The following is an 18,155-nucleotide window of genomic DNA, read 5'->3' as shown; positions in this document are numbered from 1 at the left end:
TCACAGCACAGACTGAGAGGATTTGGGAGTGGGAAGATGAAGGACAGGAGAGGAGGGGGGCAGAACCCTGAATAAACCCTCTTCCAGGGCCCACCCCATCCCTGTCTGAGGGAAGGGAGGCGTAGAAAGGGCTCTAGCTCCTCATCTTAGGTTTGTATCCAGAAGTCCAGTCCAGGCCAAAGGGGTAACCTGCCATCTGGTCACAGATGGTGATGATGGTATTGAATGCCAAGCCCGCAGGATCCTGCACCTTCAGGCCAAGGTGCCTGGCTAGGCCACACCCCCACAAATCCATAAATTGACTTCACCAGAATAGGGAAATAGGTGAAAGGCAGCCTGAAATACTAGACCCCTCCCTGGCATGTGTGTGTGTGTGTGTGTGTGAGACATTAATTTATATGACCTGTCAAGACCTCAGAGTGGTGATCTTGTCTGATCATCGTCAGTACAGTGCTCTGCATACAGTAAGTGCTTAATAAATACAATTGAATGAATCATCGATGGTATTTATTGAGTGTTTACCAAATGCTGAGCACTGTATTAAATGCTTGTAGAGTACAGCAGAGTTGGTAGACATATTTCCTGCCCAGAGGAAGCAGCATGGCCTAGTGGGAAGTGCATGGGCCTGGGAGTCAGAGGACCTGGGTTCGAATCCCAGCTTCGCCATTTACCTGCTGTGTGATCTTAGGCAAGCCACTTAACTTCTCTGTGCCTCAGTTCCCTTATTTGCCAAATGGGGATTCAATACCTGTTCTCCCTCCTACTTATTCTGTAAACTCCATGTGGGACCTGATTATCCTTTATTTACCCCAGTGCTTAGTACAGTACTAGGTGTATTGTAAGCATTTAACAAATGCCACAATTATAATAATAATAATACAGTCTAGGGGTTGACATAAAATGGAGCTCAGCCAATTCAAGGGAGAGAGTTGAGCTAAGGGAAAGAGACAGATAAGAAGTAAGGGTCTTTTGGACCTGGCTTCATATGTGGAAAGAAGCAAGCAAGACACCTCCCTTCCCCCCACTGCGGATAGCCAATTGAAATGTAGATTTTGTGTGTGTGTGTGTGTTGGGGGATTTGGGAATCCCAGATTAAATTAAAGACAAGTGCCAGGCTAGGGGCAATCTGGGTTTATTTCAGGATTTGCTCTAATCTAGGTATTCCTGTTACAACATGGGAATTGTTTTGCTATGTGTGGACAGAAAACTGCATCGGATCAACCACTGTTTCAGCGGTAAAGAAGGAGTTGGGTGGAAGATGTTCAAAAACAATTGAGGCAGGGTATGGCTTCTATCTCACCTGTGAAATTCAAGAAGGTGTGATAGAAGAAAAGGCATTCTGAAGCTTGTTTCAAACAGCCTGCACTGTTGGCCTCTAATACTTATCAGTACCGCATTCCCACTTTACAGGCAAACCAACTGCTTAAAATCACCATCCAGTAAACTGAATATAAAATCAGTGCAATTGGTTTCCCTAGTAATGACAACGAAACACTAATAACACTATTATCTCGCAATCCCGTCATTTTGATTAAAACAAGCTGTTAGAAGGCCTTACTGGCAGATCTATGTCTTGTAACCAATTCAGAACTGGGTCATGGTCATTATAGTCTCCTTTTCTTCCATCACCTTCTATCTGAATCAAACTCTAAAACATCTACTTCTGCCAAGAATGTCTGTTGCCCTAATTTTGATTGTTGTACTCAATGCTAACAGAGACCTAAGGTTCTGTATTTGACGTTTTTCTAGATCTAGTCAGTGTATTTCTAGTTATTTCTTCTATAAAGAAGGGGGCCTGTTAAGCCTGCATGTGGTGAACCCTGATAAATTGGAAGGCTCAGACTATCATTTGGGGGAGGGGGCTACCAGCCCCACTGGGTAAAGAACCAGGCGGCAAACACTGGGAGCATCCCACACACCTCAGAAGGCAAAAACCTAGTAGAAGTCATAGAATGGTGGCATTAATTCTTACCTTTGGCTTTATAGCCTTCAATCATTCATTGCTTGGCATATAGTAAGCGCTTAACAAGCACTATCATTATTATTCATTCAGTCGTATTTATTGAGTGCAATGAGCTGGCACCCTCCTATCTTACCACCCTGATTTCTTAACCCACCATGCTCACTTGACTCCTCTAATGTCGACCTGTCCATTAGAGGCTGTACCTCCATCTTGCCTATCTCATCACTGACCCTTCACTCACGTGCTCCCACCTCCTTCGTATCCAACAGACTATCATCTTCCCACTTTCGAAGCCGTATTAAAATCACTTCTCCTTTAATGATAATGGTATTTTGTTAAGCTTTTACAATGTGCCAGGCATTCTACTAAGCGCTGGGTGGATACAAGCAAATCAGGTCAGACACAGTCGCTGTCTCACATAAGGCTCACAGTTTTCATCCCCATTTTACAAATGGGATAACTGAGGCACAGAGAAGTGAAGTGACTTACCCAAAGCCATACAGCAGACAAGCGGCAGAGCAGGGATTAGAACCCATGACCTTCTGACTACCAGGCCCGATCTCTATCTGTTACACCATGCTGCTCCTTTAAGAAGCCTTCCCGGACTAAGCCTTCGTTTTCCCTTCTCCCTCTCCATTCTGCAGTGTCCTTGCACTTGCTCCTCTTGATTCATCCCACGCTCAGTCCCACAGCATTTGTGTAATTTATTTATATATATTAATGCCCGTCTCCCCCTCTAGACTGTAAGCTTCTTGTGGGCTGGAAACGCATCTACCAACTTTGTTATATTGTACTTTCCCAAGTTCTGAATACAATGCTCTGCACAGAGTAAGCAATCACTTGATTGATTTTTGCGATGCAACTAGCTGGGATCATTCCTCAAGCCTTCATCAATCAATCAATGAAACACTAATAACACTAATAACATGATGCTGCTAATAACATGATTACCATAATGAGAAGCAGCATGGCCTAGTAGATAGAGTCCAGGCCTGGGAATCAAAAGGATCTGCGTTCTAATCCCAGCACCATTATGTATTTTCTGTATGACCTTGGGCAAGTCACTTAATTTCTCTGGGCCTCAGTTACCTCATCTGTAAAATGGGGATTAAGATTGTGAGTGCCGTGTGGGACAGGGACTGTGTCCAACCCGATTTGCTCTTATCCATTCTAGCTCTTAGAACAGTGCCTGGCACATAATAAGTGATTAACAAATACCACCATTATTATTATTGCCACTATCTTACAAGCCTCAAGCTTATCTTCTTTTCCCTGGGACACTTGAGGGTTAAAGGTCACTGTATTGGGGTGTTGAAGATCACTGTATTGGGGTGATTAATCCAGTGCTCTGTATACAGTAAGTGCTCAATAAATGCCACTGATTGATTGAATCCAGGCTTGAAAAAGTAGACCATGCCTCCCAGAGAGTGGGAAGGGAGTGGGGGGTGGTGGGGGAGGTGCTATCAGAGAAAAATGGGTGGGCAAAGGGTAGGTAGCAGGGGATCTACAAGGGAATAGGAGTCCGGCTGGGAGGGGGTCTCAGCAGGGGCCCAAATGCCTGGTGCAGACACAGGGGATGGTGCCCAGCCTGGTGAGTCAGGTAGCCACAGTAGAATGCCGGGGCCCCTCCCCTACTTTCTGATTTTCTGAACCCAGTCCACCAACCCCTTGAACAATACTGTCCTGTCCACCCCAAAGCCAGCTGAGTCCATTTTTCTTTTTAAAATGGTATTTGTTCAGTGCTTACTATGTGCCAGGCACTGTATTAAGCACTGGGGCAGATGCAAGATAATCAGGTCAGACACAGTCTCTGTCCCACACAGGGCTCACAGTCTCAATCCCCATTTTACAGATGTAAATGAGGCCCAGAGAAGTTAAGGGACTTGTCCGAGGTTGCACTACAGTTAAGTGGTGAAGCTGGGATTAGAACTCAGGTCCTTCTAACTCCCGGGCTCTAGCCACTACTTGGAGAGGGATTGAGAAGGTTTTCGTGAGGATACTGTAAACTCTTTGTGGGCAGGGAACATGTCTTCCAAATCTGTTATATTGTACTTTCCCAAGTGCTTAGTATGGTGCTCTGTGCACAGTAAGTGCTCAGTAAATACCACTGATTGGAGAGGGCAATGGGAATTAATCAATGTTATTGATTGAGCACTTAGTGTGTGCAGAGCACTGTACTAAGCACTTGGGAGACTACAGTTGAATCAATTGTATTTATTGAGAACTTACTATGTGCAGAACACCGTACTAAGCGCTTGGGAGAGTATGACACAACAATATAACAGACACATTCTCTGTCCACAATGAGCTTCATAATTAGACACACCTGCTCTCAGAGAGTTTACAGTCTAGCAGGAGAGACCGTTAAGGTAAATTACAGGTTGAGATATTGATTGAGGGCTTAGTCTGTGCAGAGCACTGAACTAAACACTTGGGAGAGTACAATCGAATAAGTAGACACAGTTGCTGCTCTCAAGGAATTTACTGTCTAGTGAGGGAGACAGCCCCTCTCAGGGTTGCCCCTGGAGAGTTTCCAGTACCCTACCAGTCTGGACTACGGAAGGGAGAGTCAAGCAGAGGCCTATCCATTCCATTCCTAGGTTGGGCAGTGGCTAGTGAGTGGAAGGCAATCTGCTACAAGTCAAAACTCACCCGTACTGAGCAGCAGCGGCATGGGAGAGAGTCGAGGGCGGAGACTCAGGTATACTGTGCAGAAGAAGGCCATGGCACTTAATGATTAATGGCACTTCAATATATTTACCAAAAAAACTCCATGGATATGCTACCAAAACGATTACAGATGGAGGTGGGGTGTTCTGGGAGAGATGTGTCCATGGCATCACTATGGGTCGGAGATGACCCAACAGCATAAGACAAGACAAGAGGGAGACAGACGTTACATTAAGTTATAGGTAGGGGAGTGTAAGGAGATGGACACAAGTGTTGTACCTAAATGCTTAGGAGGTGGGACTAAGTGCAGAGGCAATTCAGTAGACAGGGATAACGGTGTGTGTGTTGGGGGCAGGGGGGAGGTAGGAGCGATGAGAGTTTAGTAAAATATGGAAGGCTTCAGTGGATCATGCTGGGCATTGCCCTTCCCCAGGACATTGCCAGTGATTCTCTTGGAGGTGAGGACCTAAGGGGCAGGGCTTTGAGACAGTCCCCAAGGGGACTTATTTGGGGCCCCTGTTCCAGAAAGTTCTGCCATCCAGAGCCCAAACAGCCTTGGGTCCTACAGAGTGAGACTAACAGATCAGTTGCAAACAGGAAATTAGGTGGCCCAAAAAGAATGCCAAAGCTAATTACAAAACACAAAGAAAATGAAGCCCAGGAGAGGTTAGGAGACTTGCCCATGGTCACGCAGAAGCTGTGGCCAAGTGGAAAGATCACGGGCTCGAGGGACAGAGGACCTGGGTTCTAATCCCGCTCTGACAGTCGCCTGCTTGTGTGACCCTGGGCAAGTCACTTGACTTCTCTGTGCCTCATTTCCCTCAGCTTCTCCCATTCCTTTCTACATTGCATTTAGACTTGCAACCTTTATCCAGCCCCACAGCACTTATGGACATATCTGTAATTTATTTATTTATATTAATGTCTGTCTCCCCTTCTAGACTATAAATTTCTTGTGAGCAGGGGACGGTGTCCACCAATTCTATTATATTGTATTCAACCAAGAGATTGATGGATTGATTCTTCAAATCTCTCAAAAACAGGATGCTGGCTAGGGAATCAGTGGGGGCCCTTGAGGATTGTGGGATAAAAGGTGCACTGACTCAGGGTGAAAAAGGGATGGCTGAGAGGCTAAATGAATTGTTCCGTTCAGTCTCTCCTGAGGAAGACATTTCTGTCCAAGGGATAGTGATCCCAAAAGAAGCAGTTGCAAGGGGAGCTCTTGGAGTTAGTCTTGTGGGCCAGGGCAGTGCCTGGGGATAGACTGGCAGAGGGAGACTGGGAATGTGGGGGAATGGAATGAGCTAGGGGAAAGCGATTTGGGGGGCAGGCCCCTTTGTGTTTGAGAGCAAGATGGCATATCCAGGCACAACCTTATGTCATTACGCACAACCTTATGTCATTACCCAGCCCCAGGGAGCGGGTGCCCCTTCTGGAAAATGCAGCATCCCCCTTCCCCCCAGCCTTTTCATAATATTTATTTTAAAAGCGCAAGTCTAAAAGGCAGGCGCCTCCCTCTTTTTTTTATGTGATAAGTGCTTTCTGTGTGCCAGGCACTGTACTAAGTGCTGGAGTAGATACAAGCTTAACAGGTTGGACACAGTCCCTGTCCCACATGGAACTCACAGTCTCAATCCCCATTTTATAGATGAGGTAACTGAGGCAGAGGGAAGTAAAGTGACTTCCCCAAAGTCACACAGCAGGCAAGTGGCAAAGCTGGGATTAGAACCCAGGTCCTCCCTCCCTCATTGACTACCCCATTTCTGGGCCCCCTCCCGTCCAGAGGCTGAATGTGGCAGAGAATCTCACTGCTGCTACCACACCTGCAAGAAGACCAAGCACTGTCTGGGACATGGCCACAGGACCCGACTCCTGACGGAAGGCAATGCCCTGGAGTCCTGAGTTGTTCTTGGCACCAACCATCCTTCCCCCCTACCCAGGACCTATCCCACCATCCCCCCAGCACTCAGGTGAGGAGCAACTCAGCTGGAGTTAAGTGGTGCCTGGGTTCCTGGCTTCATTGCACGGTTCCCCCTTCCCAGATCATCACATTCTGCCTTCCCAACCTCAACTGGTTATTGCCTCAAAATATGGGGTTTCCAGCTCTGGGGGTGCTGTCAGTGTGCTCCTGTCCCCCAGTCTCTGGATCCCATCCTGGAGTAGGAAAAGTAGCCCTGAATAGTCAGTCCCCATGGCAGGAGCCCAGGAGGTCTCTGGGCCCCTGGAGTTTAAGGTGGGAAAAACATGGAGCATATTCCTTTTGGTCTGGCCACTCTGGACCAGTGGCTGCTGGGAAGAACTACTGTCCCAGGCCATCAGTGATGTCCCCAGGGTTGCACTGCCATGGTGCTTGAACTGAAAGGAGGTGGAATTGTGTGAAAATAGAGGGAGGAGGGTAAGGGCAGGGTTGGGGATGGGGGTTCACTGCTGGGTCAGGTTGGGAGGAAAACATTAGGAAAAGGGGGAGGGTCTAGATGGATTGGAGAGTTGGAAAAACATGCACTGCTCCACTATATGTGTTGGAGAAGCAGCGTGGCTCAGTGGAAAGAGCACGGGCTTTGGAGTCAGGGCTCATGAGTTCGAATCCCAGCTCTGCCACTTGTCGGCTGTGTGACTGTGGGCAAGTCACTTAACTTCTCTGGGCCTCAGTTCCCTCATCTGTAAAATGGGGATTAAGACTGTGAGCCCCACGTGGGACAACCTGATTCCCCTATGTCTACCCCAGCGCTTAGAACAGTGCTCGGCACATAGTAAGCGCTTAACAAATACCAACATTATTATTATTATTATTATGTAGGGGGGGTGACAACTCACTGGTCATAGCTGGGTGCGACACTGCTCTGAACCCCTTCCCTCCCTCATCCCCTCACCGATCCCCACACAGAAACGCCAGCCAGACACAGGGAGCTTGGAAAATTTATTAGCTTCTTTCCCTTTGAAATAACAACATCTAAAGCCCACGGTGATTTGGGGAGCCCATCTGGGGGGATACCGCCCTCTTGGGTCAGGGGAGACAGGGAGAAAGGAGGCTGGAATGCAGCTTAGAAAAATCATTTCCCATCTGGGAAGAGGGACAGTTCATCCCCTCTTCTTTTCTCCCGAAGCTTCCAGGGTCATGGCATTACAATTTGGAAACTTTGGGGAGTCAATCTGGCCCCCTCATCCCAGTGGGGTCCCCAGCTATGAGTGTCAGAGCTTCTCCACCCCCTGTCCATCCTGTCCTCAGTCAACATGCTGGGAACCGGAAGCAGGAGGAGGTAAACCTTTGAATAGCTTGCATGAAGATGCCTGCTCGAATTAATCCCGCCCCACCCCAGGTGAGTCCCTCCAAAGTCATGGAGTCCAACTATAAAGTGCAAAATATACAGAGAGTCCCCCAGGACAGGAGCTGGGGTGGAGCTGGGGCAGTGATCTGGCCACCTTAGAAGGGCCCCATGGTATCCCAGGAGCCTTTTCCCCCGGCCCTCCCCCAGTAGAAAAATAGATTTGATGTTGATTCTATTTTGCATAATTGGGAGTGTGGGCGGCCGGTGACAGAGGGACCGACAGCGTAACAGGGAGAGGGAATCTGTCCCTGACTCCGAACCTCAGAGATGGCCACCCTGGACTGGCTGACTCAGCAAGCTGGGGCCTGGCCGACCCCAAGGGGCTGGAGCCTGGGGATTCCAGGGACAGCGAAGATGGCAATCCCTTGCTCCTGACTGGAAGGAGAGACCAGACCAAGCTTCAGGAATGCTCCCCTAATCCCCCAATTAATGAAAGGCTCTAGGGGGAGCGGGGTGCCCAATGAGCAGCTGGTTCTGGGAATCCAGGGGATCTGTTTGGCTGGCAGTGGGTCTCCTGGACTGAATGTGGTTGGGATCTGGGATCCAGTGTGGGTCGGCAGTGAAGGAATGGCAGTGCCAGGAGTGGGAGATGGGGGTCTCTTGGAGGGCCCCTCCAGCAGCCAGTGTCAATTCTAGACAGATCTTGGATTCCGTGTACATCCGTGGGCCAGGCGGTTTCCACCAGGAATGGATGGATTGTGGGGGAAAGATCCTGGGGGATCCAGTGTCAATAGCGTGAGGTGTGGACAGAGATCTTTGAGCTGGATTCCACTCAGGATCCAGTGTCAGCTCTCCGGGGAAAGCGGAGACCATTCCTGGGAGGCTTTCCCATTTTCCAATCAGGGTTTTGTCTTGTGACCAGGGGATCCAGGGGACGAGGGATGGTGTCAGCAGGTTTTCAGCAGCAGGTGGTAATGGATCTCAGACGCCCCATCTTTCCCTGCCCCCTTGACCCCTGGAAGGAAGGTGTCGCTCACCTGGAGGTGACCCCCAGGGCCATTTTCATGTTCTCATAGACAACGTAGCTGATGCTCACAGCTGGGATCACCTTCATGAAGTTGGGGGCGATGCCCCGGTATAGTCCCCATATTCCCTCCCGGGACAGGATGTGGCGAAACAGGCCCAGCATGGTCAGTTGTGGGGCACCCTCAATGGAGGCTGGGATTGAGAAGAGTAAGAAAAGGTGGTGAACCTATCCGTATAGACCTGTTCCCACACATCCACCCATGACTTCCCCCTACCCCAAACACCCTAGTCTGGAAAGATAGAACAAGACTATAAGTTTATTGTGGGCAGGAGATGTGTCTACCAACTCTGCTATATTGTACTCTCCCAAGTGCTTAGTACAGTGCTCTGCACACAGTAAGCACTCAATAAATACCATTGACTGAGGAAGCAGATATGAACTGCCGAAAGCAGAAATAAAGCTAGACAGCAGGTAGGGCTTTTTAACAGTGAGAGGTGGCAACAGGTAGTTAAGGCAGTTGAGGCATTTCTTTCATCTCTATGAGGAAGGTGGCACTTCCCTGGGCTAGAATGCGTGAGAAGGGCTGGTCCTGCTCAGAAGCAGGGCGATGGTAAGATCACCTCTCAAAGTCCTTACCAGTCCCACGAACTCTCGATTATCCAGACTAATGGAGGAGGTGGATAATTGAAATCCCCAGACAATCCAAATCCTCATTATTTACTAGGTTCCACTTCATTCCCATTTGAGTGGAAACTCCCTGAGGCCAGGAAACGTCTCATGTGCCTTTCCAAGCACTTAATTACAAGGATGTCAGATTCATATATCCCTTACAAGTTTCCCTGATTGTCCCATCTCCCACTCTTCCACTGCACTGCGCCCCCCCCCCCCCCCATCCTAGGCCCCCAGGCTCCAACTAGCCGCACCTTGGGCCTGCATCCGGGTTCGAACCAACGCCAAGGGGTAACTGGCTATCTGGCCACAGGTGCTGGAGATGGTGCCACAGGCTAGGAGGACCAGGATGCCTGGGTCTGCAGAATTCTGGCTGTACTGCTGGAGCCACCTGTTTTTCAGGGTCTGCAGGGGGAAGGGAGAAAGGGTCAACGGGGGCAAGGGGAGTCAGGGTCAATGTGGGGTAGGGGGGAAGGCTCAATGACAAGGGGAGAGACTGAAGAGGATTGGAGTCAAGGAGGTGGAGGCAGGAGCAAGGAGTTTCCAAGAATATTCCAGGGAAGTAGGAAGGGGTTTCCTGGCCCCAGCTGACTCCTCCTTGGTTGTGGCCAGGGTAAAGTTAGGCAGATCACTCAGGTCTCCCAACTCCAGGGGGCTCCCCACTGACCTCGTAGACGGCCAGGTCGATGCCCGCGTAGGGGATGATGCCCAGCACGTTGGGCAGGTAGCCCTTGTAGAAGGCCTGGGGTCCCTCCCGCTGGAGGATCTGCCTGGCGCAGTCGCCGAGCCCCTTGTACTGGCCTGTCCGCCGCAGGGTCAGCCGTGTCTTCAGCACCTGCATTGAGCCCAGCCTGAGGGGAGGCTGCTGTGGGAGGAGCCCTCCCCATGGCCACTCTCCCTCTCTGGATGGCTCAGGCTCTAGGCAGGACCCTCCTTGGGGGTCAGGGAGGCGCCGGGGACTTCATCGCCAGAGTCCGATCCTGCCCTGGGTCATCTCAGGCTAGAGATCCCTGGATTAGAAAGGGTCCAGCCGTCTGGGAGCAGTGGGGGGAGGGTACGGGGCAGGGGCGCGAGGGGGTGACTCTGTTCCTTCCTCCATGTCAGCTTCCGAGCTGGCCTGGTCCTTGCGGCCCCCACACTCCTCTTACCTCCATGGGGTAGATGATGGTTTGGGCTGTGGCCCCTGCCAGGGAACCAGCCACAAACCTCTCTTGCACCCGCAGCGTCTCCTGCTGCCCCCGGATCGCTCGCTTGATCTGATGGCGGCACAAGGGACAGTCAGAATCCCAGCGCCCGGACCCCCACTGCTAGCTCTCTCTTCTGGAGACCAAACCCTGGAAGCCAGGCTTCCAGCTCTCCCTCGGCTACCCGTCTGCTTGAGGGGCAGCCTCCTCCCAAGTGGCAGCAGGAACACACCGGCGGGGAGGACCTTCCGCTAACCGTTCGCAAGAAAGAGCACACGCTTCAACGTGTTGAGGAAGAGCACCCCGTTATTCACACCTGTAGGGAGCATAGGCTTTCCCATGCTGGGGAGGAACACATATTGAAACATGCCAAGGAGGAGAACTTGCACAAGCCCCCACCCCCACCCCCTATGCTCCTGCACACGCGCACACATTCTGGGGAGGAGATCATGCTTAGACATGCCAGAAAGGAGCACACACCTGCCTACTCCTACCTGCTCATAGGCCATGAACTTGATGGCTGACTCAGGAGCAATTTTGAGTACATTGATACCATTGCCTCGCCACAGGGAGCGGATGCCTCCCTCTCGAATCATGCTCCGCAGACCCCCCAGCACATTCAGCTGGTTCGTCTTGGAGGCGTGGACCTAGCCGGGAGAGGAGTTTCTTGAGGGACCCAGCCCAGCCAGGGTTTCCAGGCACAAGGGCCTGAGTCCTCAGGGCCCCCGGAGAAAAGGAGAGGAGAAACGAGAGCCAGCCTGAGCTGCCCAGTGGGAAAGGAGATTGCTACCAGGGTGGTGGCCGAGGGTCTTTCCCTAAGAGTAATTACCCTCATTGGACCGGAGCTGCATTAAGTACAGGGAAGTACCAAACAAATAGGTGACACAAGGCACTTACACTGAGCAGCCTGGGGTGGGAGTTGGCGGGGGCGGTAGAAGGCGTCAGGGCTCCCGAGGAAGGTGCCTGGGAGGTGCCCGAGGCCGCAGCCCTCACCTGCATGAAGACCTTGAGGCGGTCAAGCGGGGCTGTGCCCGTGCGCGACACGGCGCCCGCTACGGCCCCGGCCACCAGCTGCTTCCACCACATGCCCGACCGTTTCTCCTGCTCAGAGAACTCATCTGGCACGGTCAGACATTCCCCAATGTCCAGGACCTGCCAGGGAAGATGGGAATGGAGGGCTTGGGATCACCACAGAGAGCTGTCTTGGATCCCATAGCTCCCGAGATTTCCACACCCCATCCAGTGGTCTGGCCAGACCCTGTCAGGGATAGGGGCACCCTGAGGGGGTGCTGAGATGAGGGAGGGGACATCAGCCCAGGAGGGCCGGACAAGTGTGTGTGGTGGGGGAGGCAAAGACTCTCACTCCTTCTGGGTTTGCCAGCAGCTGGCCCAGCCTGAGAACCTGGGCCCTTCCCCTTCTCCCACCCCAGAGGACAAATCCAATAACAGGATTATATTGCTGAGGCAGGAGTGGAGGGTGGGGGGGGAGGACAGAAAGGGGGTAGGGATCCAACATGCAGCTTTGACTGCTCCCACCTAGAACCAGGCATCCCCTCCCCATCACTCCCCACATTGCCCCCACTGGGATCCTTCAACCCTCAACTTCCCCTCTTGCACCACCCAGATGTCCTTTCCCCGGCAAGCTCCGCTCCCCCACCCCGGGCCCAAGAGTCAGGTCTCACAGTTGAGTGCTTCCAGAAGTGCATGACCTCCTCCATGTTCTCCAGCGGGTTTAGGAGGAAGTGATCCCGCCACTCCTGCCAGTCGATGGTCATGGTGCCGTCACGATCCATACTGCCAGACAGGGGGGGCTCATCCCAGGACGCTTAGGTCCTGGCAGGAGCTGGGGGTCAGAGCACCTGGGTCCTGGTGGAGGGTGAGGCAGAACACCTGGGTCCTGGGGGGAGAGCTGGAGTGGGGGACAGGTCACCTGGAGTCAGGGTTGGGTCCAGGTTAGGGGGAAGGACTTACCTGTGCAGGATTTTCTCGGCTTGCTGCAGGGAGATGGAGATGCCCAGGGCCTGGAAACTTTGCTGGATCTCTGAGACATCGATGTGGCCTGAGGGAAGAGGAGGAGGAGGAGGAGGAGGAGGAGGAGGAGGAGGAGGAGGAGGAGGAGTGGGAATAGCTTTTATTAAGTGCTCAATGTAGGCAGAACACTATACAAACGGTGAGGGAATCAGACATGGGGAATCAGACATAGCCCTCAGATCACGGGTGGGGGAGTTCATATTCTAAGAATATAAGTGAGGAGAGGGGACTGGTGACAGACTCATTAGGAGCGATGAAATAATCAAACACCAAAACAACATAAAAGACAAGGAGAAATGCACAAGATAAAATAAAAAATCAGTAGGAAGCTGAGGCTAGAGGAAAAGCACTTCTGGCTTCTGGTGGCTCAGAGTCCCAGGAAGTGGCGGGGAGCACAGAGATGGAGGTTTGGGGACTAAAGAGGGAAGAACTGGGGGCAGGAATACTAATGGGATCTCAAAAGCCAGGGAGTGATCTAGAAAGATCCTGGTATGGGATCCAGGATCACACACTCGAAGAGGCAGAAGACATATCCTGCGGGGCAAGGGAAGGGTAGATGCTTACTCTCCCCCTTTAGTGGGGGAGCCAGCCCCCGGGAGCTCCTAAAATAGCTTCGTGCGTCACTGCGTGAGAAGCCCCTCCTCCCCCCATCACCCCACCTCCATAGCTCCCTGCAATGGGGGATGCCACAGCCAACAGGCACCCTGGTTTCTGTCTCTGTGGCGCCCACATGCGCCTCCGCCCCCCACCCCCTCCTGGTTTCAGCAGCTGCTCAGAACCTCTCAGGCTTGGCGGGAATTAGGCAGGGCTGAGCAGAGCAGAGCAGAGGCTCTGGGATCTGGAAGGAGAGCTGAGTATCCAAGCTCCTTGGAACACAGATGGGGAACCCCAAGTTCCTCTGGAGAGCTGGGGGAGAACCCAAAGGCCTGCCCAGAGTCCAGGGCCCCCAGTTACCATCATTGTTGCGGTCCAGGCTGTGAAACATCAGCAGTAGCCGCCGTTCCCTTTCCTGCAGATAATGTGTGAACTCCTCCAGGTCCAACTCTCCATCACGGTCCGTGTCCCCCTCCTGCAGGATCTCCTGAGGCAAGGCAAGAAGTCTAAGCAGCAATTCCCAGGGCCCTGACCCTCTCCTTCCCCCCTCTTCTCTTCCTCCTCCACTCCATTCCTGAGGAGGAGAAGCAGACTCTTGGGGACCCCGATCCAGCCAGAACTCAGCAACCCCCCACCCCCACCGAGGAATGGGACTCAGTTGTCTGGCTCTCCCAGGCCTCCAAAAGAGTGTGTGGGGGTGGGGGGGGAGGCAGTTGAGGACAGGGTTGCAGTGACATGTCTGGGGGTTGAAGCCACCGAAAAGTCATCCACATTCACCAAGTAGGTGGATTGCCTTAGGGGCACCTCACAAGTGTGGGGAGAACCTAGCGAGGGTCTGATTCAGCATGCAGTGCACCCCATAGCTCCAGTCCTGAAAGCTGGTATTGCTGTCAGGCTTCGGGCAGCTCCAGGAAGGCACCCATCACGCTGCCAGGCTGCAGTTAATCACCAAAAGGGCAAGAGCGGGCTCTCCCTGGCTCCAGACCTGTTTACATTCTCTGGCCCTCACTTGTCCTGTGACTTTCCCAACTGAGAGGAGAGAGAAGACCAAAACGAATCCCAGCAGTCTCTTCTGCACCCCAGGAGATCCCCTCCACTCTCATGAGACCCTTCCTTTGCTCTCAGCTTTAAATTAGTGCAATCTAGGTAAAACGGAGTCTTGTCTCATCACCTATGTTTTGGTGGGGGTATTTTTAGCCATTGAGAGCTGGCTTTCTCCAGGGATCTGGGTGGGGGCCGAGGGTGGGAGATGTGGGGAGCTCAGAGAAGGATGAGGTGGGTGGAGGGGGAGATCAGAAGTCCCAGGGGCATTTCCAGTGGGAAAAGGGGCACGAGCAGCCTGATTTTAAACAAATCCTTGCTCTCACCCCACTCAACAGGGGAAAGTGCAAAGGGAAGAATGCAAACAGTGGGGGAGGGGAGTGGGCGGAGAGGGTCATGGCCGGAGTTAGGTCTGGGAAAATAACCCTGGTTCCTGCAGTTGGACCAGCCTGTGAAGTCAGATCAGTGCAGCCAGGCTAATGACTCCATTCCAGGTCTCTGCAGTGGGGACACTGTGCACATGCCAGAAAACAGAGCACTGATCCAAAACCTGACCAGGTATCAGCTGGGCCTCTGGCACCCAGGCAGAGGCTTTATGAGCTTGGTCATCCCCCTGTGCTGCCTGTGGGGCGGGGGGAGGCCCTTAGATATAGCATCGCTGGGCAGCAGGGAAGGAGGAGAAAGAGGAAGGGGAGGAGGAGGAGGAGGAAATGAGCCTTGCTGCTCTAGTGACCTCAGTGCAGAACTTGTGTCTGGCTCCAGTGGATGACCCTTCGCTGAACCAGGGCAGGTGCAGCCAGCTCAGCCAGTTTGTTCCCTGCTCCCAGGGGCGAGGGTGCTGTGGTGTGTCCCTCCTGGCCATGCACACGTGTCAGAGTTCACACATGTCCTAGTGGGAGGCCCCATATATACACATGCTGCAGTGTGCACCGTGGCCTTGGGTCCTCTGCCTGTGGTTCCAAAGACGCCTGTGTACCGGGTGCTGGGAATCCTTTCCTCTGGGTATGGGATTACAGTGGGGAAACTGGGGAGCTTGGCCGTGGGTCTAGCCCAGCTCTACAGTCAGCCTGAGCCCTGGACATATTGCGGGGGCTGGTTCATCGAGTTCCCCTTTGCACCCACGCCCAGATAAAAACACCGCCGCCCTCCCCCCCCCCCCCCCCCCCCCCTCCCCACCCTACCAGGGTTCGAGCTGAGCTGGCCAGGTTATTAAATCCGAGGGGCGGGGTGTGTGTGTGTGTGTGTGGCAGTTTTCCCAAGGTGGCTCCAACGGGGCTGGGGGGAGGCGGGGCAGGGGAGAGGAGAAGGGCCCAGCAAGCCCCTGGGAATGAATTCAGGGCTCACAGTCAGAGATGATCTCCATATCTTCTCCCCCCCGCCCTCCCGCCGCATAACGACAGTTCCCCCTGCTGCCATTAACTCTTTGCCTATCAGCTCTCACTCCCCCCCATCCCCCCGCTGACCCCCATTACCTGCTCTGCGTTGGAGCGGGCACCGGTGCCCAGCCGTGCCAGCCCCTCCCGCAGCTCATGGATGTCCACCCGCCCGTCCTTGTTGCTGTCCAGCTCTTCGAACAGGCGACCCCAGCGCTGCTCCCTTTCCGGGTCCCCCGCCGGCTGCTGGGCTCGAGCCCCCCGCATTTCGGCTGATGTCAGCCCCAGTCCCACCTCCCCCCTTTAAAGCCCCAAGCCCTCCTCTACCCACCCCAGAGAGCACCGGCTCATGCCACCACCCCCTCTTCTTCCTGATCCCTTGCTCTGGGGGTCGGGCCTCTCTCCCCGGAGGAGGGGGCAGCCAGGGCCGCTTGGGTCCGCTGATCTTCTTCCCCTGGGCAGGAGAGCGCGCTGCTCCCAAGCCGCCGCTGCTGTCACCGCCGCCGCCGCCTCCAAAGGAGATGAGACGGGCTCCGGGAAAAGGGCAGCAGCGAGCAAGGCGCCGGTTGTCGTCGCCGCCCGCGGGGGAATTTGGTTCTCTTCCTCCGCCCGGATCAGAAGAGCCGGGGTGGGGGCGGGTAGGGGAAAGGGACGAACGTGGGGTGGGGGTGAGACGTGTGGGGAGGGAAAGTGGAAAGAAGGGGCAGGGGTTCTGGGAAATCTGGACGCTTGGGTTCTTGGAAGGGGCGGCGGGGGTCTTGGGATCTAGGCCGGTTCTCTACCTTGCGCGGTGCACCGCAGAAGGCTGGGCTTCTTCGAAAGATGAAGGAGAAGAGCTGAAGAGTCGAGGGGCCTGGGTTCTAGTCCAAGGGAGAAAGGGGCGGGGAGACCGCGAAAGACGCTTTGCTCTGAATAAGGAACACACTCCGGCGGCTAAAGCAGAAGGGGGTGGGCTGGGTGCCCATACGTCTGACCCCGGCCCTTTCTCTGTCTCTGGGCGGAGAGGAGCTAATGATCAGAGCCCGGGGAGGGGTCTGACTGGGACGCAGGACGATTGGATTCGACTCCCAGCTCCGTTTCATCCCGGGATCAGCCTCTCTCTCCTTGTCTCACTTCACTCTCCCTCGGGAGATGGGGGTGTTCATCACTTGCTCTGTCTCGGGAAAAAGTCCAGGGCTCCCAACAGGGACAGATTCGGGGTAGCTAGGGCCCGAGGGTTTGATAATCCCCCAATCCGATCACGGGGCCCCCCTGAGTCCCAGCTAATCTCCTTCCGCTTCAATGCTCTCTTTGTCTCTTAGAAACGCAACGACATAGCTCGTCGCCCGCCCGCCCGGTTCCCCGAGTCCAACTCGGGTGGTGAAACCAAAGATCAAGCTCGGCACGGCTTTCTAGCCGGCTCCTCATTGGCGTGGAAACCCAAGGCGGCGTCCGTCCCTCTCAATCTAGGAGGGGGCTCCCCTCGGCTGCTCCCTCCTGGTCGTTCTCAACTCCGGCCAGTGCTATCCCTCTCCTGACTGGCCGTTTTTAAAAGAGGCTGCTCCGATTAGGAAGGGGATCTAGCGTTGTAGAACTAACGGCTACTCTAGGGTGTTTTTTTTTCCCAACCCGCTTCCCCCATTCCTTGGGCGGACTCTTTCTGCATACATGTGTCCAAACGCACGTTCGGCACCTAATACAGAGCTTTGCGCAAAGACCTCCCTGATGGTGATGATGATGTGCTAAATATACATGTAAAAACACACCTGACACAAACGTGCGTGCACACGCATGAGTGAGCCAACCTTGCATACTTATCCACCCTTCTCAAGCCGTACTCAGGCGCACGTATATACGGGGCGGGGGAGAGAGAGGATTTCTCTCTCCCAATTTCAGGGAACCCCGAAGTCATAGCCCCCAGCTACGGTTCCCCTGCCAGGTTCTCGCCCAAGACCACATTCTTGGAAATTGGCCGTGTTTATAGAGTATGGGTGAGGAAGTGGCTTTGGGATTAGGCTAATGATGATTTTGCTGCTGATAATAAAAATAATAATAAACACATCATCACGAGGCACCAATAACATAGCCGATTTAAAGACAAGAGGTCTGGGAGGAGGAAAGGAAGTGGAGATGGAAATGCAACCAAATCGTTTGCTTCCCTTTGCTGGATTGTAAACTTTTGGGTTACACTGTACTTAATCAGTTGTATTTATTGAGTGCTTAATGTTTGCAGAGCACTGTACTAAGCACTTGGGAGAGTACGATATAACAATATAACAGACACATTCCCTGCTCACAAAGAGCTTAGAGTCTAAAGTGTTTAGTAAAGTGCTCTGTACACAGTAAGCATTCAATAAA

At 53.1% G+C, this 18,155-nt stretch overlaps 1 protein-coding gene and 1 non-coding gene across 5 annotated transcripts; one reads left to right on the top strand and one right to left on the bottom strand.

Moving 5' to 3' along the window:
- The first annotated feature begins 4,467 nt into the window (after window positions 1-4,467).
- On the top strand, window positions 4,468-4,605 carry LOC114806671. The gene has a single exon (XR_003754733.1). It is a non-coding gene; the product is annotated as a small nucleolar RNA SNORA7 (small nucleolar RNA).
- A 2,926-nt stretch (window positions 4,606-7,531) lies between these two features.
- LOC100090615 (calcium-binding mitochondrial carrier protein SCaMC-3) lies at window positions 7,532-16,130 on the bottom strand. 4 transcript variants are annotated; one of them, XM_001519649.4, is made up of 10 exons: window positions 15,918-16,130; window positions 13,765-13,891; window positions 12,751-12,838; window positions 12,462-12,573; window positions 11,773-11,931; window positions 11,274-11,426; window positions 10,744-10,851; window positions 10,263-10,430; window positions 9,850-10,000; window positions 7,532-9,117 (listed from the first exon to the last, which is right to left on the bottom strand). In XM_001519649.4, exons 1-10 carry the CDS (start codon window positions 16,083-16,085, stop codon window positions 8,933-8,935), a joined length of 1,419 nt encoding a protein of 472 aa, XP_001519699.1. In that variant the 5' UTR covers window positions 16,086-16,130; the 3' UTR covers window positions 7,532-8,932. The 4 variants fall into 4 exon arrangements, with proteins under 4 accessions (XP_001519699.1, XP_007662321.1, XP_028908021.1 ...); XM_007664131.3 differs by having other exon boundaries at window positions 13,765-13,888; XM_029052188.2 differs by lacking the exon at window positions 11,274-11,426.
- Between the last annotated feature and the right edge of the window lie 2,025 nt (window positions 16,131-18,155).

Source organism: Ornithorhynchus anatinus, chromosome X1 (genome assembly GCF_004115215.2).
Source record: "Ornithorhynchus anatinus isolate Pmale09 chromosome X1, mOrnAna1.pri.v4, whole genome shotgun sequence".
In the NCBI taxonomy this organism is placed as follows: Eukaryota; Metazoa; Chordata; class Mammalia; order Monotremata; family Ornithorhynchidae; genus Ornithorhynchus; species Ornithorhynchus anatinus.
Note: the sequence above shows the minus strand (reverse complement) of the source record. Positions and strands in the feature narration are given on the sequence as shown.

Coding starts and splice junctions, on each gene's coding strand:
- LOC100090615 (XM_001519649.4), bottom strand. CDS start 16,085: ATGCGGGGGGCTCGAGCCCAGCAGCCGGCGGGGGACCCGGAAAGGGAG. Junction 11,932..12,461: donor ACTTCTGGAAGCACTCAACT/GTGAGACCTGAC, acceptor CTTCCCTGGCAG/GTCCTGGACATTGGGGAATG. Junction 10,001..10,262: donor TCGACCTGGCCGTCTACGAG/GTCAGTGGGGAG, acceptor TTCCCCCTGCAG/ACCCTGAAAAACAGGTGGCT.